Genomic DNA, 20,650 nt, shown 5'->3' with positions numbered 1-20,650 from the left:
TACTGGCGTGCCTTCCTGTAGCCTCCGTCCATGGCTTCCTGCCGGTCCAGTGCTGGGCCCGAAGAAACCAGCTCCAGCTCTGGCTTTGCAGGAGTACGAGTTAGAGAGGCAGATGGGGGTGCCGCCGCCAGCAGAGCCGGGGTCCTCGATGAGAGGGCTTGGGATTGTTTGTCAGGGAAAGCCTTCCCATTTTATTTCAGAACCGGGCCTTGAAGGAGGATAGGACTGAGTCAGGTGGAGAAGGCAGGGAGGGCATTCCCAGCTAAGGGAACGGCCTTTGCAAACAAAGGTTCAGGGAGGAAAGCTTGGGCTGGGAGTGGCCTGGGGAAGTTCCCCGCTTAGGGAGCCCTGGCAGGGTTTGGAGTGTGGCCAGTGCTGTATTTTGGAAGTCTCTCTCTGGCTGCAGTGTGGAGGAACTGGGGGCAGGAAGCAGAGAGAGGAGGGGGAAGGAGTAGAGAGGATGGCTGATTCTGCCCAGCCCTAAAGTGTGCCGCTCACGTCCAGCCACCATGCCAGAGATGGTCACCAGAGGGCGTTGTGTGTCAGCAAGCCACGGAGGTCCCTGCTGGTGTCAGGGTGGTGCGCGGACACAGCTGTGCACGTGCACGTGGATTGAGTCTGTGAATGTGCCTACACCGTCTGCCCATTCCACGTGCGTGTTCACACTTGTGCACCCTGCTGTGTTCGTGTGCACATATGTATTTGGGCTCCGTGGACTTACAAAGGCGTGAAAGGGTGCTTTTGGGGTTTTGATCATGAAGGTGGGTGTGTTGGAGAGGTGCCAGAGGTACATATAGGTGAGAACAGCCCCCCCACCATCTCCCACTACTTCAGCCACAGTTATTCCACCAGAAGCCACCTACCTCAGGGCCTTTGCACATGCTGTTCCCTCTGCCTTCATGCTCTTCCACCACATATCTTCTTGACTCCTTCCTCACCTCCCCAGCTCTGTGCTTAAGTCACCTTCCAGTGAGCCTTTTCTTGACCTCCATCTTTAAAAGTATAGTCCCCACACCCAGACACACTCCCAGTCCCCGTCCATTCCTTGTCCCATAGCACTTACCTTCTGACAGAGTATAATGATGTAACCTACACATTTTGTTTGCCTGGCTTGCCCACCAGACCATCATCTCCCTGAGGGAGTTGTGTCTGTCTTGTTCAGTCTTGCACCCTCAGTGCTAGGCACACAGTAAGTGCTCAACAAATAGTTCTTGGATGAATGAATGAATGAATGAGCTTTCCCAATCCTGGGTTCTGACCATCCTCTCTTTCCAGTCCTCTGTCATCCCAGCTGCCTCCCACCTCCGCTCATGCCCACACCCAAACTTTGACCACACCCTCTTCCTTCCTGTGTCTCAGTTTCCCCAAGTCTACAGAGAGGGGTGTTATGGACGTTCCTTCTCAGAGTCCGTGCAAGCTGCTGGGACCCCATCAAACTCCCCTTCTGGTTTCTGAGTGATGATGGAGTTGCTCAGCTGTCCTGTGCTCCAGAGAGGCAGAAGGTGGCCAGCAGATGCTGCCGCACCTCGCTCGGAGGAGAAAGAGAGGCTCCGGGGTGGGCCTTCCTCCCCGGGCAGCAAGGCAGTCCTGCATCCCAGACTGGCCCTCACAGGGGGCCCCTTTCGCACCTCCAGCCCTTTGCAGGGAGACCCTCTCTGCTTTTCTACTGACCAGCTCCTACTGATTCTTCAAGGGCCAGTCTCAAAGTCACTTCCTCTGAGGAGCCTTCCCTGAGCTCATGCAGGTGGTGTCTGGTTCCTTCCTGAGGCTCTTGCTCATGAATCTATTTATAGCACCCCACATGGAGTTTTGTGATTCTTGGGCTGTCTGTCAGGCTCCCTGCCTAACCGTCAACTCCTCCAACTGAAGGGCCTTGTCTGAGTCACGGGGGTGCCTGGGAGGCTGGCACGAGACTAGAGTCACTCCATCGATGTCTGTGGCATGCTTTTCATGCTTCCTTTGTTCATTCTTCACATACTTACGAGGCACCTACTATGCACCAGGCCCCGGGCTGTGCATTAGGACTGCAGCAGGGCCTGAGCTGGCAAGATTCCTGCCCGGGAAGGGCTGACAGTGTAGAGGGAGAGCTGGATGAAAAAACAGAACAGATAGGAAAGGCATCGGTGGCATGAGTTCTGTGCAGAGAATTAAAACTGATTTGGGGACATGACCAGCAAGGCCTTTTAGAGGAGTTCATTTAAGTGGAGGCCTACAGGCTGGAAGGGAACCGCCACAGGAATCCTGGGAGGAAAGGGGTTCCAGGCAGAGGAAACAGTGAGGGTGGAGGGCCCGAGGCAGGATGGGTATTGACACTGTTCAAGGGGCAGCACTGAGACCCTCAAACATAGCAAGGAACAGAGAGGGCGAGGGGGCCCGTGGAAGTGTGGAAGTCCGAGCGGAGGGCAGGAGTCTGAGCCTAGAAAACCTGCAGGACCAGGATTACATTCCTGGTTGGGAGGTAGCTGCTGCTGGGTGCCCATTTTACAGATGGATAAGCAGCAGGTCCTGAGGTGAAATGACTAGCCCATGGTCACATGCCCCACTGGGAACAGAGCACTCCACCCACCCAGGAGCGGTAAGGCTGAGATGGCTTCCCGGAGGAGGTGGCCTGCAGTATATTTGCAAATATTTCCTGGGCATTTAGGAAGTGCCAGGCCCTAAGCCAGGGACTCTCAAGCCCGAGCTCATTAGCTAATTTCAGAGAGGCCTCATTGTCCCCATGGGACAGGGCAATAAACTGAGGCATGGAGCTGCTCCATGACTTCTAGTAAGTGGCAGAGCTGGCATTTGAACCCATACCTGTCAGAGTCCATAGATCATGACTTTTCACCCACTGTCTGGAAAGGGTGAGCCAGAGATGCAGGAAGAGAAAAATGATAATATAAATAACATATCCCCCTTCCTTATCTCATCAGGCCCTCTCCATCATTGCGTGGGTGGGGCCCTGCAGGGATCACCCCCTTTTACAAATGGGCAAGCAGAGGTCAGCACCCCGCTCCAAGCATTTCTAGCAGGAGGTGGAATCTGCTTCCCTCATGTGAGGTCCCTGGCAGACCGCACACTCATGCCTGCCCAGAGGCGAAGGGTTGACCCCTTGACCTTTGCCAGGCCCTTCCTGCCCTCCCTAGCCGGTAGCTTTCCAGCTGAGTCACCTGATCTCGGGGCCAGATTGGTCAGTGGCTCCTAAAATCCCCCTAGCTCCACGTGGGAGCGGAAGAGAGGACTGGCCCATGTGGCCATTATATACTTTAGACAGTCTATATACACAGATGGAGGCCCCAAGAGCAGAGGAGAGGATAACCAACGGCCCACTTTACTCCCTCCGAGACTCAGTTTGACCGTGTGGGGAAGGAGAGGCAGTAAGATACCACCACTAACAGCCACGTTTCCTGACGTCTTACTAGGAGCCACAAAGCTCACCACCGTGTCCCACGGGTTCCTGGTGCCCTACACACGGCGGCGGGCGCTCAGTGGATGTTGCAGAGCAGGGAACAAATGTGCGCACGCCGGGCATCGTGATTAAGGCTTGTACGTCTGGTCAGCCAGGAGGGACCACCTGCTAAAGCCCGGGTCCCGACCTCTTGCGCAGCGCCAGGAGGCAGGGCTGTCACGGTCGCTTTTTCACAGAGGTGAAAACTAAGGCTCAGGGGTCACCAGACTTGCACAAGGTCACCGCCTCTGGAAAGTAGCCACGTTGAGATCCGAACCCAGGTCTCGGCCCCGGGGGCCCACTGTAACCCCTCCACAGCACCCCGCCTTCCCGCTCCCGCCACCCCAGGGTACGTGGGGTTTTCCCAGGTTACGCACGCACTCCAGGCGGGCTCACCGAGCGCACTGGAGGGGGGCGCCGCGGGGCTGGGAGAGAGCGGGGGCGGGGCCTAGTGCCTGACAGGAGCTAGGCGGGCTCCGCGAGTCCCGGGCAGGGGGCGGGGCTTGCGTCTGGACAGGCGGCGGGAGGGACCCGGCTCTCGCCTTGGGTGGACCGAGCCGGAGTGGGCCCGGGTTTCCCGGGTGGAAGGCGGGGCTTGACAGACAGGGGAGGAGCCGGATTTGGGGCCAGCAGGGGCGAGGCTTGTGCTTGACAGGCAGGGCAGGTCGGTGTTTGATAGGCAGGGGACGGGCCCCGGAGACGGACGGGCCAGTCGGCGTGCAGGGGCGGGGCTTACGTCGGCGCCGTCCGGCCGGGGCCCCCGCGGCGCTGCCCAGTCTGGCTCCGGCACCGCCCGTCCTGGACGCGTATTTGCCGCCGCCGCCGCCGCCGCTTCAGCTCTGCCGCCGCGCCCGGGCCCCCTGCCCGCAGCCATGAGCGCTCTCCGCCCGGGTAGAGCCCGCCGACCTCTAGATTAGTTCTGCCGCCGCCCCTGGACCCGCCTGCACCATGGAATCGCCCGCCTCCAGTCAGCCCGCCAGCATGCCCCAGACCAAAGGTAGGAACGCCTGATAGGGAGCGCGGCTTGACCCCCCACCCCCCACCGCCCCGCGCCCACTGGGGCCCGGACTGCGGACCCCGACCTCGGTCTGTGTGATCCCATTCCAGCCCGTCCCGGGCGGAGGCAGCATTCCGGTCCAGAATCCCTCCCTCTTCGGGTCTCCGTCTCAGCCTATACCTCACCTGGACCCCAGTTTAGGCCTTGGAACTGCTCTCGTGCCCGAATTCAGGCTAGGATCTCGTTGTGATGACCCCGCTCCAGATCAGAAACCTCACTCTGACCTCCTCATTTAGGCCTTAACTGCCCCTAGAACAGGAATTCTCCCAACCTGGGTCCCTCAGTTGGATCCAGGTGGGATTCACTCTGACCCTGCACCCCGCCCCCACTTCCACTCCCTGGTCCCAGGGCTGTATCCACACTGGGATTTAAAGGACTCCCCATCTGAGCCCCAGCAGTGCTGCCCTGCTGGGAAATCTCACTGTAACCCCCACCTCCCCCCCATGTGGGTGCCCTGGCTATACTCCAGCTAAGAAGTCGCTCCTCTCCCCCAACTCTGTCCATCCTTGTAGGCCCGTCATTGCTCCTTCCCTGGCGGGCCTGCAGCCCTGCAGCCTGGTCCCCCAGGAACCACTCTTGGGCTCCCACCCCACCCTAACACACGGCCCCCCTCTCCATCAGCTCCTCCTTGTCTTGACTTGCAAGCTTCTCTCTGCACTTGGAGAGCTCACCGCCTTTTGCTCCCCTGTATCTCCAGGGTTGATCCATACCGGGCTTGTCCCTGCTGCCTCGGGGTTCTGGGCCAGCCGCTAGGCCAGGGTGCTGGCTGTGCAATGGGCTCACTCTTGTCTTCTCCAAGTAGCCGGCCTTCCTGGAAATTTTTGTGAGGTGGCGGCTGCGGCGGCAAGGCAGCAGGATTTGTCATGCGGGGCGGGGGTGGGGGGGTGAAACTTGGAGGGTGAAAGGGGGATTTTGTGTGTGTGTGTGCGCGCGCGCACGGAAGAGGGAAGGATGTTTTTGGCATGTTCAAGCCTCAGCAGGCTAGGCTGTGTGAGATTTCCAAACCAGACATAGCTGTAATGAATGGGCTGCCTCCTTGCTCTCTAAACCTGCTGCTGCCTCACGCCGGCAGCAGTAGTATCTCTGGACCTCAGTTTCCTTGTGTGTAAAATGGGAGTAATCACACACACCTTGTGTGGTTTTCTGGGTATGATACGAGGCAGCAAATCCTGAAGAGTTTCCAGCAGGCATGGGTGAGGAGGTGAGGAGCGCAGCAGGGCGCCTGGCACACAGTAGGTGCTGAGGCAGGCACAGTTGCCCACACCTTGTTACCGTTTTCATTGTTGGGAAGGCCTCAGCATGTGGGGTCAAGGCCTTGCCTCTGTCTGGGTTGCAGCTGCATAGTGAGGTGGAGAGAGGTAACAGATGTCACTCAGTGGGCCTCTGCTCAGGGGCTGATCCTACCTCTCTTTCTCTGGAGGGGCCCAGGCACCAGAAGGGCCTGTGGGGTCCTGGGGAGGGTGTGGGTCCATCTCTGCCCCTGCGGCCAGCAGCTGCGGTGGCTGGGGGCCAGAGCCCTGCCGGCCCGGTGGGCAGGGTAATTACGTCTTACGTAAGTGGGAGGCCGGATCCCTGACCATTGCCCAACCACCGTGAGTAACTCAGGAGGCACTCAAGGGGGGAGGCGGCTGGGGAGGGACTTGCACTGCACAGACCTCGTGGAGCTTGGGAGCTGGGAAATCATATGCTTCTCCGTTCTGGAGAACCAGGAAATCAAACATTTCTTTTCTCTAGCTTGGGGTCTGTGCCTGGCTTGGTCCGTGCCGTGGGACTTAGGGCAGGTTCCTCAGCTTCCCTGGGCCACAGTGTTTTCACAGGCAGAAGGAAGAGGATGGAAGCGATGTTTGTCTTCGAATGCTCTTTCAGCTTTTCCAGGCAGGCAATACCTAATCCCAATAAAAGTTGGAGTTGTAGAGTTGTGAAGGGAGAGGGGACCTAGGTATGAAGGGAAAAGGGAATTTGGGGAGGCACTGTTTGATTTTCATGTGCTGTGTGACTTGAGTCCTGGTGTTGCCCTCTCTGAGCCTCTCTGCAGAGAGAGAACCAAGGTGAATTTCCAGTTTGTGGGTCCAGGTAATAGATGGTGCTGGGTGGGTTAGATGGAGGTTCAGGAGCCTCTGCAAGGCTCAGGGACCTCGTCTGCCTCTTTGGGGTCTGTGGAAAGATATGGTGGGGAGCCATAATACCCCCTCACCAAAATCCTGAGACTTGCCACTTATCAAGCTTTTTTTCATCTTCCATGTTTTCTCCCATTCATTCCTCCCAGCTGCATTTCTAGATGTGGAAATTGAGGCTCTGAGGTGGCTAGTGCCTTGCCTAGGGGTCATACAGTTGTGACAGGTGCAGCTAGGGCTCTGTCCACGACTGTGCATCCCCAAAGGTCTCCCCAGTGCTCCTTTATGTTCCATTCCTGTGCTGAGCTGGTGGGACCCACCCTCCCCGCACCCCATCATCCTAGCTGTTGGGATGCTCCGTTATGCCTTGAATCTGGGTCCTCTCCAGGGCCAGCCTGACCTGGAGCAGGGCCTGAGCTGGAGGTGATGCCTCTTGCGTGTACAGCCCTTTACAGTTGGGACATTTCATATTCACTCAGCCTGACCCATTTGACAGATGAAAAACTGGGGCCAGACAGGGGGAGTGGCTGGACTGAGTCCACAGAGCTGGGATTCTCAGCAGTGCCCTCCCCATCCTGGGCACAGGGCCTTCCAGCATTGTGCTCCTCTCCACCTTCTCGGGGGAATCTGAACAAAACAGGGCGTGGTTGGTACTTGACCTTAAGGGAGATTTACCTTTGAGCTTCATCTTTGAGCTTCCTGCCTCGCAGCTGGTGTCCTGCTCTGTGCTCTATGCCACACAGGCCTGGGGAGTTTTCCATGAGTGCATGAGGCCCCAGGTCCCACAGCCCTGCAGGTTTTCCCCCAGACTCCTTGCCCACATGCCATCTTTGGCTGGAGTTAGAGGCCAACGGCAGCTGGCGCTGGGGCCAGTAGTCAGGGGCACATTTGCTTGGCGTGGTTTGGGTCTGCTGCTTCAAGCCACATGTGTCCTTGGGGGTACCGTATGCATCCTGTCACCGCCTGCACTGCACTGTGAGTGCCGCCCATGCAAGCGCGTCATGGTTGATCTTCGCATGGCTCCCGGCTGCCTAGTGGGGACACTGAGGCTTCAGGAGCACTGTCTGTGTCCTGGCCCTGCCTGCCGTGGCCACTGTCCCCCCCCTCAACCCCCCGTCCAGTCCCGTTCCTGCTGTCGGAAAGACTGGAGGGTGACACCTTGGGGACTTCCCCCACCCCTGGTGTGACGCACAGGAAACTCTCTATCAGCCAGCCCATGGCTCCAGGCCTGAAAGGAGCAAAGTTCTCAGTTGCCTGTGTGGGGAGAAGGCTGGGGCAGCGAGAGGCTTCCGGTGGGTGAGTCAGCGGGCACTGGGTGCTGACTCACCCGCCGGGCATGCCAGCCCAACTGGCTGCTGCTTAAAGGGGCGATGCCTGCTGGCTGGTGGGTTGGGAGGGGGGCTGTGAGCCCCGGCCTTGCAGGTCAGCATCGAGTCCTCAGATGGGCATCAGAGGTGGCCCCTTCCTGGACCTCAGACTAGGTTAGGACCTTTGGGCAGGCCCTCCCGGCTCTGCCCCCGCCCCGCCCAGGAACTTCCTCTGTTAGGCAAGAGCCCTGCTTCCTCTTGCTCACAGAACAGAAGCAGGTGGCGGTGGCCGTGCACCGCCCTTGCCCAGGGAATCCTCTGGTCTGCTGGGGGCTCTGGGAGGCTGGGGAGGAGAGGTGATATGGGGTCGGCCTGAGCTTCTGGGGTGGAGAGGTGACCGTGGTCCAATTTCAGGGCAGGCTCTTTTGCTGTGTGATGTTGGCAAAGTTACATTCACTGCGCTCTGTGAATGATTGCAGTGCCCTGGGCATGGCCCACCTATCCCACGAGAGGCCTCAGCTTCCTCACCTGCAGACTGGGAATAGGGACTTTTCCTGCCTGTCTGGCTGGCAGCCACAAGGATGGATGCAGACAGCCTCCTTCCAGTCTTGCTAAGTGTTAGGTAGTGGGCCGGCCAGACTGGCCTCAGTCCCCAAAGAACCTCAGCTAGAGAGGAAGGAGGTGCAGAGCTTGGGCTCAGGGAGTAGACAGGCCTGTGTTCAAATTTTGACTCACTTCACCGCTTCCTGACTTCCTCTTGTGCCCTCTCTGACCTTCGGTCTCCTTTTCTGTAATGTGGGAGTAAACACTCCTCCCTTGCAGGGTGGTGGTAGAGATTGGAGACAGTGTCTGTCTAATGTATGGCATCTGTTATTATGTTCTTATTGTTATGGTCATGGCTGGTATTTGGCGATGGGTGAGTAAATAGAACCCTGGACTCTGGAGATGGGCTCGTAAGTCCTGTGACACGAGGACTCTGACGCTGGCTGCAGGGTCCTGTAATGCCAGCTACAAGGTACCAGGCTCTTTCCCCCCTGGTCCACAGCTGGAGCTGGGGCCTCCCATTGCCTCTTGGGCCTTCCTGGGGAGGGCCTGTGGGGAACAGAGGGGACTGGGGCAGGCCTCTTTGCAGGTCTGCCTCTCCTGAGCACAGGGAAGTGTGGGGTGGGGAATCAGGAGGACGGGCCAGCCCCTCAGTTGGTAGAACTTCACGTGCCAGGTACGGTGCTGGCCGTGGGGAGATTGGGGTGAGCGAGGAGCACCCTGACTCTCAAAGAGCTCTACCTAAGGAGCAGGAAGAGGCCTTGGAATCCAGATCCAAGGTCAGGTGTTTCCGTGGATGGGGGTCAGGTGTGTCCGTGGATGGGGGTCAGGTGTGTCCGTGGATGGAGGTCAGGTGAGAGGGAGCAGTTGGGTTGCGGGGCCAGGCTGGGTGCAGGGCCTTGGCAGCCATGCAGAGTATTGTCAGGGTCTCCGGAGGGGTGCTGTGTGTCCCTGTTTGTCCCAGAGGAAGAACGCTGGGGGGTGGCACAGAAGACGCCGTGTAGAGAGCCCTACCCTGGCCAGATGGGGCGATGAGGCAGGCCTGCCTTGAGCTCAGCTCCTGAGGTTGGGGCTTATAGCCCTCTGGGGACCATCCTTCTCCACATGGCCCACATGAGTCAGGCTTGCTTGCCCGGCTGCTTCTGTCCATGCCTTCCCTAGCACTGAGCATGGAAACCTCAAAAAGCTTCATATAAAAGGCATGAAGAACTTACAGGGCTGGGCAGTGGCAGCCTGGTAGGTCGCCTGCAGCTCACAGACAGCAAGCCTAGGAGCTGTGTCCAGCTTGGGAGAGGGTCATCAGGCTCACCCCGAAGGGCTTTTGTCCCCCTTTCCCTCCTGAGAGGTCCCTGTCACCCTCCCCCTGCTCCAAGGGTCCCTTTCTGGGGTGTCACGGCTGAGCTGGCATTCCAGGGGCTGTCCTGGCTTCTCTGCCCTTCTCCCAATTGGTGCCCTGCTCCTGGGCAGCTCAGCATTGACCCTGTTGACGCCTCGAGGCTGAACCCCAACCTGGCAGGTGGGGTCTTCCATTCCTTTTAAATTTTTCAATTGAAGTATATCACAGACCCCAAAAGCATATATAAAATGCATCTCTGTATTTTAATGAATAAAAATAAAATGAAATCTGTGTACCTAATACCCAGCTAAAGAAATTGAACATTACTGTACCCCAAAGCCCCTCCCAGAATTGTGCCTCCCTAACAACTGCCCTGGCTTTTGTTATTAAACTTTTTTTTAAGATTTTATTTGAGATAGGAGGAGTGAGGAGAGTGAGAGAGCACAAGCACAGGGAAGGAGCAAAGGGAGAGGAAGAGGCTGACTCCCTGCTGAGCAAGGAGCCTGATGTGGGATTCGATCCCAGGACCCTGGGACCATGACCTGAGCCGAAGGCAGATGCTTCACCGACTGAGCCACCCAGGGGCCCCTGTATTAATCACTTCTTTATTGTTTTTTGAAATTGAGTTCTAATGTACGAGGGGCATAGTGATGCTCACCATCCTTCAGAAGGGGGTCTACACTGCCGTGGTGGTGGGGAGAGGCTGCAGCCAGCTGGCTGGGTTCATGGCCATCTCCCGCACTCATGAGCTGTGGGGCCTCAGTCTGTATCATGGGGACGATCCTAGAACCTAAATGGCAGGGTCGCAGCGAGGCCTCAGTGCACTGGTGTATGCAAGTGCTGAGTATGGGGCCGGCTCAGAGCTAGTGTGGCTGAGTGTGGACAGCTGTCCTTGTTGCTTCAAGTGGGTCTGAAACTCCCGGGCCGACTGTGCGGGGCTCAGCCTATGTAACGGGAACCTGGCAGCTCTTGACTTTCCTCCTCCACGTCACTGTGCTATTACCACCAGCTTCCGTGGTGCGTCCTCAGGATCGCGCAAGCCAGTGGGTGGGAGGTGACCTGTGAGGGGCCTTGGGTGTCAGGGGAGATGTGGGGAGCTGAGGAGCATAGGGGCTGGTGGTCAGAGGCCTGCCCAAGACCGCTGTGGGTGTGGGGTGGGGGGGATGTTCCCTGCCCTCCCTGTCCTTCAGCGTGTCTTCCACTTTACCTCCTGCCTCCATACTAGTGGCACAGCCTGCTCTGGCCCATCTGCCTGGGGCAGACCCCGGGGTGGTGCGGGGGGACCCTTGCTGGGTGAGCCTGTGCGCACTTCCGGGTGGGAGGGGCTGCTTCGAGGCCCAGCTCTGTGCCACCTCCCTCTGTGACCTCCTGGGCGAGTGTTCTCATCTAAACGGAGGGAATGAAAACACCTCTGCTGTTGAGAGTGGGGAGTGGTGAGATCTCTCCAGTTCAGGGACGCCTTGGGTGCTCATTTAATGCTGAATCGGAACCTGAGCTACATTGGCCTTTTTACCATCAAGAATACATTTTAGGTCTTCTACACATTGAACCCAGGTTTTATAAGATTTTGTTTCGTTGCAAATGATGATAAAAGCAAGAATGGCCTTTGTTAAGGAAAGGGGCTTTTACCATTTTGCAGGAGCAGGAGTGTGGGGCCCAGCAGTGCCTCCTGGTGGCCTGGGTGACCTCCCAGTGGCCCCAAGTGGAGACCTGTGAGAGCTCAGCCCACTAGCCCGAGCAAGAGGACTGTCCCGTCTCCCCGAGGCCCTGGGAAGGTCAGATGTCACTCTGGGAATGTCCCTCCCTAGTCATAGGCTCTTGAAGCCCGGGATCTGCAGTCTGGGGGTTCACTTGGCAGTCTGGGGTGATGGAAGGCCTTGCAGCCAGGGTGGCCACTGATCTGACCCGTTTTGTGCCAGACACTTCATGTGCAATGTCTCATTCAGCTGTTGTGGTTACCCAGCAACATGGGGTGTTGTCAGCTCTAAGTCTGACAAGTGTACCGGCCTTGAGGGGGGAGTGACTTGCCCAAGGTCACACAGGTCTGTCCCAGGTCTGTCTTAACAACCCCTGACTTGGGCTCACCTGTCCTGGAGATCAAGGCCATTGAACTCCCCAGGACATCTGGGAGGAAACAGGCTCAGGGAGGAGGTGTGCTTGCCAGTGGGCACACGGCAGCCCAGCAGCTCAGGTCTCCTGGTGCCACTGCCTGTCCTTCTGCACTCAACTGCCTATTGGCCTCTGACACTGTGGTGTGGCAGATGGTCTCGTGGCTGCAGGTGAGGTGTGTGGAGCCAGGATCAGGGGGCCTGGGAAGTTGGGGTATGTGTTTGAATGCTGGCATGGGACCCTGCGCAAGTCTCCAGGTCCCTGACCCCTGAGTCTGCAGTGACTGGCCTCTGGGGCACCATCCAGGGCTGAGCAAGTCCTGCTGAGTGCCCCCAGGAGGGATGCCAGTGACCTGGCTCCCCCTTTCACGTGGAGGAGGAGCCCGAGGCCCAGAGCTGCGGCCCCAGGCACAAGTTTCCATAGGGCTTCTTTCTTCCTTGTTCTTCGATTTAAATTCCTTCCGTGGAACCAGCTGACACTGCATGTGGTTAGGAAAATCTCAAAGGTGCAGGAAGGTGGTCTGTTGCTCGTTGGACTCCTCTGTGAAGAGACCGTCTCTCTCTCTCTCTTGAAATCTGCACGCTGCCTCCTGCATGGAGAGCGCTCAGCACATCATCCTGCCCAGGGGCCTGCTGGACCCTTGCCAGTTCCCTGGGCCGGTCTCTTCATTTTACAAACCCCGCCTCAGTGCCGTCCTCTGGAGAGTGGAGAGGCTGTTCGTCCCTGCTGCTTGCGGCTGCTGCAGGGGTCCACGGAGACCGGATCCGAGGCTTAGCATTGGCTAGGCACGTGACAGGTGCTCACAGATGTTGGCGGCGCTGTGTTCTCTCTCTCTGGCGGGAGTTCCCCGAGGTGGGCTTCCTGGGTCGGTGGGAGCTTTGATAGGACCGAGTTGCCTTCACATTGGTGGCCCTGTGAGCTCACACAATCACCGGCCCCGCGGGGCCAGACTCTGTGCGCTAGGGGTCCTGCACCCCAGCTAAGAGTGGGCCTCCCTCCCCACACCCTCCAGCACCCCCCCTCCCCCCCGCCCTCTGCGCTTCTCCCCTGTGCCTGACCCTCTTGGTGCTAGAACTTTCCTCCTCCTCGCCCGCTGTGTGTCAGCCTCAACTCAGATCCCACTTCAGAAAGGTCCCTGTCCCTGGCTTATAAACATTACACACACCGGCTTTGTCTGTTAGTTGCTGTTGCCTGTGGTCCTGGCTCTCCCGTCAGCCCCGGGTTCAGCCCTGGAGCAGTTGCCGTCTTGGGCTGGTGCATTCTCGGCCGCTGGGGCTGGGGGTGCGCTGGGAGCTGTGGAGCAGCATCTCCGGCCCGGGGCTCCTGGGTACCAGCGGCAATGCCAACAGTCATTGCCGCCTTTCTGTGGTTGGAGCCTAACGGTGGGGGGGGGGGGGCGGGCAGGGCCCGGCTGCTCATTGCCCAAGTGGCAGGCGCTGGGGGGGGCCAGTTGCAGAGTCCTCCCCGCCTGCTCTGTGGATGAGGAAGGCCCTGAGGGGTGGAGGGAAGGGGGTTGCCAAGGGCCTCAGACGCTAGGGCCTGCCCGGGGGGCCAGCACTCAGCCGGAGAGAGGGCAGGGCCGGGGGATTGAGGGGCCCCCACCTGTAACCTGTCGCTCACCTGTGGGGTGGAGCCCACAGCGCCCTTGGCAGTTGCCGCATAGATGGTGTTCAGTAAGTGACAGAGCCCTTCATCTGCTCTAGGACCTTGGGGACAGGGCGCTGCAGTGCTAGGGATCCAGCTGGCCCCCTGCCTGGGGGAGCCAGGTCTGTCCTCGCTCCCCGCCAACACTTGGTGGCGGTGGCCCCTGAAGGCTCCCCAGGGGCCACCTGTGGGAGGGATGCCATGGAGTAGAGTCTCCAGCTTCAGAAATACGTGGGCCTGAGCGCCCGGCTCTGCCATTCGGCTCACCATCTCCGAGCCTCAGTGGTACTGTCTGTGAACTGGGTGCCCTGAGCGCTTCACCTGGACTCGCACACAGAGCAGTAGCTGGGGCTGGTGTGAGGTCTGCAGTGAGCGGAGATCACTGGGGTCAAGTGGGGTGTGGGCTTTGGCTCATGAGAGCCCCCTGACACCAGCTGTGTGTTAGCTGCCTGTGTGGCAGGAGTAGGTTGGCCCGGTTGATCTTTCTCTGAGGGACCCGCATAGGATAGAGGTGACGAGCCAAGTGCGGCAGGGGCTGGGAGGGGGCATGGCGGCCTGGGGCCATCTGGCCTCTTACATCTGCAGGGCGGGCCCGGACACTCAGGGCCTAGGACTTCTCCAGTGGAAAGCTCAAGAAGCACCCAAAATACCCCAAAGGTGTGTGTGGGGGTAATAAATTGGGAGCAGTCGGTGTTGCTTTTGTCATTGGAAATCAGGGGTTGCGACCCAACATGATGACCTTTGGGGGGCTCCCTGTGTGTGTGGAGGCCCCCGCAGCGTCCATGGTGAGGGACGCTCCACCCCTCCCGCTCCCACCGTGGAAGGACCCTGAGAGCGGGTGGTACTGTCCAGTCTATTTCCCGTCTCCCGGAGGCCTCAGGGTAGGGTTGACACAGGGCGGGGAGACCCCTCTCTCAGGCTTTCTGTTGATGTTTGGTCTTTGGAGCTACACAGACCTGTCTTTGTGTCTGCTCCCTACCAGACACTCACTGTGTCACCGTGGTCAAGCCACACCTCTTCTCTGATCCCCTTGGTACCACAGGTACAAGAAAACACTTTCCTGTACAGGGCGGCTGTCTGGGGCTGAGGGCCTAGTGTTATTTGGGGTCCTGCGAGTTTCCAGAATGCTCAGTCTAATCTTCGCCTGTCAGGCACCACCGCAGTGTGGCCCTGATAACTTCGGAGGACACGCCTGGTAACCCGAGGCTCACCGTGGGTCCGTTATCCCCATTGCACAGTTGATCTCTGACGCCCAGAGAAGTTAAGGCACTTGCTTGAGGGCACACAGCTAGGAAGAGGCAGAGCTGCAACTTGAACCCAGGCTGCCTGACTCGAGTCAGTGCCCATAAGCGTTTTTCTAGCTGTCCCTGAAGTAGTAACTATAGAACCATGACTTGTGAGACGTGACAGGAGCGAAGCCAGCGGGACACAGGGATAGGCAGGGGCAAGGGAGCTTAGCTGGAGTGATCAGGAAAGCCGCTCTGACTAGGCAAAAGGTGAGGATCATACACCAGCCAGGACGGAGCTGCAGGGAAGAGCGCTCTAGGCAGAGGGAACAGAATGTGCAAAGGCACTGCGATGGAAAAGAAGGTGGCTTATTTAAGGAATGGTGAGTGGGAGGAGATGAGAGCAGGGCCAGGCAGAGGTAGGAGTTGTGGGAGTCCTGGGTGCCTCTCTTTGTGGTCTTGTTCTGTCGGTCAGTGGCCAAATTCCTTATTCTTTGCCTGTGGTGGTGTTGAGAGGCTGGAGAGGGCCGAGGACACACAGAAGCCTGGCACTGTGCCCGCCAGTGCCAGAGGCCCCGCTGGCTGAGGCTGGCAGGCTTGTTGTGGTTTGCTGGTGGCCGCCTGTGAACCTCTGTTTGTTGTGGTGACGGTCGTCATATCGGGCCCACACCTGGGCAGCCCTGGGCCGCCTGGCCATCTGGGCACGGCACTGACGTGAATGGCAAACAGTGGTGGTGGCTGGTGGCCTGTGGCCTGTTTCTGAGCTGTCTCCAAGGTGGCCTCACCCACTCCGACAGCTGGGGAGCTGCTGCACAGAGCCCATGTCCCTGGCGGGCAGATAGGTGAGAAGGCCAGGACCCTACTCCTTCCCACCCAGCCCATGTGCTTGGAGCAGCCTGTGTCCTGCCCCAAGCCCAGAAGGAGGGGCATGTGGGAGCTCTCATGTACTGAGGGCCTCGTTCCTCTTTCACCCACCCGGCTTGGCCACAGGCATAGAGGCTCCGTTGACTGCTAGGGAAACTGAGGCCTGGTGAAGAGGGGCCTGTCTCACAACATTTGCAGATCCCAGGGTGGGAGATAGGTGTGCAGGTTAGGGCCAGAGAAAGGTTAGGGAAGGCCAAGAGCAGGTAGCGTGGGGGGATGTGCTGTGAGCCCCAGGAGACCCCCTAGTGGATTGTTCTTTTTTTTTTTTTTTTTAGGGTTTTATTTATTTATTTGACAGAGAGAAGGAGAGAGATCACATGACCACACATGCAGGGGGAGCAGCACAGGGAGAGGGAGAAGCAGGCTGCCTGCTGAGCAGGGAGCCCGATGTGGGGCTCAATCCCAGGACCCTGGGATCATGACCTGAGCCAAAGGCAGACATTTAACGACTGAGCCACCCAGGCACTCCTGGATCGTTCATTTTTTAACATAAAATATTTTACTTTCTGGTTACAAAAAGCTTCAAGTGAAGAGTAAAAGCTCCCCATAATTCTCATTACATAGGGTGGCTTTTTTCCAGCTTTGTGCAGAGGCTCGTAATAACTGTAGTGACCTGTTGTGGGCCATCGTATAGGGCTACCTGCTGTGCCCCAAGCCTGTGCCGAGCACCTAGTAGATGTTCCCACCCTTTAGGGTGGCGTGCGCTTATCGGAGCCCTGCTTCGAAGATAGAGGACTTGAGGGGCCGAGAGAAGGGTACCATGCCAGGTCTCATCAGGGGTGAGAGCTGGACTTGCTCAGGCTGCCGCATGTCACATGCAGCGTTAGCAACGCTGGCCTGGCCAGTGGCCTCCTCAGGCCTTGGGGCCTGCAGCCCAAGGCCCCTGCCCATGCCACCAGAGGTCAGTGATGACTTAGTCTGACCCAGGGGCAGTACGGATGTGGCCTCAGGAACCCGTGGGCCTGGATACCCTGCCTTTTCTGTTTTACTCTTGCCATGTAGAATGTTCTGGGTCCTGGGAAACCCAGGGAAGCCTCTGGGTCCCTGTTCAGCAGATGTCATAGAGCTCTATGTGGGGAGTACAGCAGGCCGGTCCCTCCCCCTATAGGGAGAAGCTCCCAGCAGGAGAGGGTGCCGGGAGCAGCTGGCCTGGCCCAGTGTGGTCTCGGAGTCACCAGATCTGGGAGCAGCTCTCCCTGAGTCACCGTGCAGCATCTTAGTTCCCTCCAGTAAAGTAAGGCTAAGAACTCGTCCCTCCAGGGTTGTTGGAACATCTGGAATAGATGGGAAGGGCCATTTGCGTGGCCAGCAGGCCATTGCTGGATGAGAGAGAGACCCACTCGGCCCCCGACAGCTGGCCACGTTGCCTCATCTGTAAAATGGGATGAAAACACCTCACATGAGGGCACCTGAATGGTGTGGTCGGTTAAGTGTTTGACTCTTGCTTTCAGCTCAGGTCACGATCTTGGGGTTGTGAGATGGAGCCCCGGGTCGGCTCTGCGCTCAGTAGTACTTGGGATTCTCTCTCTCTCTCTCACTCTGCCCGTCCCCTCTTGTGTGCGCGCCCTCTCTTTCTTTCAAATAAATAAGTAACTCTTTTAAAAAATCCAAACAATGGCCACATGCTTCACACGGGAGTTCATTATTAGGCAGCTGGTCTGCCCAGGCGCCGGGCAAGCGATGGTGGCACCCAGTGGGTATTATGTGTGGAAACTTGTTTCGTGCGGCCCCTTGGTTGTTCCCGGACAGGCCTGGGCTTGGGGGCAAGTCGCGCTGATGCCAGCAGGGCTGTTCTAAGTTCTCTAATGATCACTACCACGTAGGTGCTGTTTCGATCCCCTTTGTCTTGTTGAGGATACGGGGGCTCAGAGAAGAATGGGGACTTGCCGAAGGGCACCCGGCCTCTAAGGGGCAAAGGTGGGATTTGAATTCGGGACAGAGAAAGCACATGATTTGGCGACAGAGGTACTCCAAGAGCTGGGGCCAGCGTGGGGAGAGCAGGGCTCCCACTGGCTCTGGAGTTGAGGACGGTGCCGTCGCGGCCCTGACTTGGCAGTGGGCATGGGGCCACCTGGGTCAGGCCCTTTGGCTGCCAGGGGCTAGGCAGACCTCCCTCAGAGTCAGGGATCTGGGGCCTTGGGTGGCTTCCGTGGGGAGGCTGCAGGTGCCCGCCTGCACCAGCCCCAGTGCTCAGCCCACCCACCCCGATGCAGATCTGGGACTCTTCCCTCCAGGGCTCTTCCATTCTGTGGCAAGTCATCTAGCTCTGAGGACAGCTGGGTCCAGGCCTCATCTCCCCAGCAGCAATAACAACCCTATCCCATCCCCTGACAGTGGTGTCAGGCCCTGTCTGGCTGCTGGGTCCAAGTACGTGGGCCTCCAGGCCAGGGACACACAGGGCACTGAGGCTACGCAGTGGGATGTGGTAGAAGCTGGATCTGAACCCAGTTCAGAGGTGGCTTCCGGGGCTCATGTCTCCCAGTGTGCTGTGCACGCTCATGGCCGGTGGTGTGGGGCCCCGGGCAGCTCCCACTTCCCCGGGTGGCCGATGCTTCATCAGGGGCGGCGCGTGAGGTGGGCAGGGAGGGCAGAGCACATAGCAGGGCTATGCCTGGAAGGCGGGAAGGACATTCCCGCAGGAGCTGGCAAGTGGTCTGAATGGCTTTGGGGACTCAGGGTCAAGTCCCACCTCTGCCACCTGCATTCTCAGTGACCTGGGAAAGTCACTTCCTCCTCTGGACAGTGGAGCTCCAGTCCCGGTGGCTAGGAGCGGGGGCCATGGACTCAAGCCAGCCTTGGTCCTCCCCTGTGGGCCCAAATGTGTCCCGCCCTTGCTCTCCTGCCTGTGAGGTGCCGTGGTAGCCTCTCCGGAGGGCAGCCCCCATGGAAGCTCCCTCCGTGTCCAGCGCCACCGTGTCCAGCGCTCCGGAACGTGCACTCTCCGCTAGCATGGCCGCACGCTGGGCTCCTGGCCGCCGCTCTCAGCCAGCCCAGGAGCCGTGGGCATGTGGTCTCGGAGAGGCGCAGCCCCTCTCCCGTCCTTAGGAGACAGCCTGGTGCCCTGGGGAGGGAAGTGCCTTCCCACGGTGCTCCTGGAAGGGGCAGCAAAGGCGAGAACTTTGGTGAGGGGGGCGGCAAGCAATAGGCAGCAGGCTTTGGTCAGCAGTTCCCCAGCCCGCATCTGGTCCAGACTTCCCAGCGTCCCCCCCCCCGAGAGGGGCCTCTGCCGTCCCGGTGACAGATGGGGAAAGGGAAGCTCAGAAGAGGGGTGGGCAGCAGAGCTGGGACCTGAGAGGAGCTCGGTCTGCCTCCGAGGCCCCCCAGCTAGGTTAGCGCCACAAGTGGGAGCAGGAGCTGGGTCAGTTTGCTAGCACCGTGGGCTGGGGACTCACAGACGCTTCCCACCTGATGGTCCCAGAGGCCAGAAGTTCCCTCAAGGTGCTAGTGGGCTGGTTCCTTCTGAGGCCGTGATGGAGGGGCCCGTTCCAGGCCTTTCTCCTAGCTTCTGGATTCCTTAGGGACTCCCTGGCTTGCAGATGGCCATCTTCCCCTGTGTCTTCTCACATTCTCCTCCATCTGTGCGTATCTGTCTCTATGTCCAGCTTTGTCCTTTTCTAAAGCCACCAGTCCTGCTGGACTAGAGCCCACTCTCATGACCTCATTTTAACTTGATCGTCTCTGTAAAGAACCCATCTCCCAACAGGATAACACTCTGAGGTACCGGGGCTTAGGACTTCAACACGTGGGTTTTCTAGGGGCACAGTTCAGCCCTCACCAGGCACTTCGGACACAGGGCTTCTGCAGGGGGTGGGAGCACAGGCCCTGGCGAGTACTTTGGCTGCTGGGACATGGCCCTACTCCCTCGGGGGGTGCCCAGTGGTAGCTTGATGTGTGCCCCTTGGGGGCAGATCTGCGATGGAGTGACTTTCCTTGGAGGTGTGCCCTGGAGACATCTTGGGCGGCTGAGGGGTGACTGCCTGAGGCCAGCTTCCAGGAGGCCCTGTGGGGCTGGAGCCGGAGATGTCCCTGTGCCCAGAGGCACCAGGCCCCCTCAGAGCATTGCCCACAGTGACTGACCCTCAGCATCTGTAACTGTCCGCGGGGCCCCTGAAGGCAGGGGGCCTGAGTCATCTCTGTCCCCAGGTCTGTCCCCAGGGGATGTTGACAGACTGAGCATTGACCAGGTGCCTCACCTCTTCGTTTTAGGGAAAGCCAAAAGGAAGAAGGACTTACGGATATCCTGCATGTCCAAGCCACTCGTGCCCAACCCCACGTGAGTCTATCTCAGTTTCTCCCCTGGCACAGCCTGGAGAGGCTTCCCTGAAGGGGTCGAAAGGAGGGGAGCAGGCAGGGGACAGCGTGTCCCGGAGAGCACCTCCTATGAACTGGGCCCTGGGGGCATGGCCACAGGGGCTCACAGGTGTCACACGTCCATTCTGCGTCCCCTTCTCGCCCATCTTGGGGATGGAAGGGTGAGCTCTGGCCATGTCTGTGTGACCATGCCTTGTATGTGACACCGCGGGTGCTTGATGACAGACTGGGTGCCGTGAGGAACACCACTGCCCGCAAGCTGCCTCCCGGGGACAGGACGCATCTTGGGCCTCTAGGCCAGGCTGGTTTGCTCCTTCTCTCGGGCAAGGATATGCTGCTTTCTGAGGCTCACGGGGTCCTGCTTTTCCCCCCACAGACCCCCCCGGAACCTTGACTCCCGGACCTTCATCACCATCGGAGACAGGGTAGGTGCTGGCTGCACACCTGGGGCGGGCCCTTCATGGCTTGGAACGTCAGCATTTTCATCTGACAAGTGGGCCCAGGCTGACCCTGTAGGGCCACTGGGAGGAGGCTGTGGGCAGTGGGAAGAGCTGGGCTTTGGAGAGGAACCTCACTCCCCAGACGTTGGCTGTGTGGCCCTGGGCTGCCCACCCTTAGACCCTCTCACCTGGAATGGGGAGAGTTGGCC

General features: G+C 58.9%; 1 protein-coding gene across 1 annotated transcript in view; it reads left to right on the top strand.

The window, feature by feature from the left end:
* The first annotated feature begins 4,169 nt into the window (after nucleotides 1–4,169).
* MAP2K3 (mitogen-activated protein kinase kinase 3) overlaps nucleotides 4,170–20,650 on the top strand; it is a 29,608-nt gene continuing 13,127 nt past the window's right edge. Inside the window, exons 1-3 of the mRNA XM_080825799.1 lie at nucleotides 4,170–4,427; nucleotides 19,897–19,963; nucleotides 20,378–20,426. Coding sequence (XP_080681925.1) covers nucleotides 4,379–4,427; nucleotides 19,897–19,963; nucleotides 20,378–20,426 — 165 coding nt within the window. The 5' untranslated portion in view covers nucleotides 4,170–4,378. The remainder of the gene's footprint in view (nucleotides 4,428–19,896; nucleotides 19,964–20,377; nucleotides 20,427–20,650) is intronic.

The sequence above is a fragment of the Martes martes genome (genome assembly GCF_963455335.1).
Source record: "Martes martes genome assembly, chromosome: 16".
In the NCBI taxonomy this organism is placed as follows: domain Eukaryota; kingdom Metazoa; phylum Chordata; class Mammalia; order Carnivora; family Mustelidae; genus Martes; species Martes martes.
This window is presented reverse-complemented; position numbering and strand designations above follow the sequence as displayed.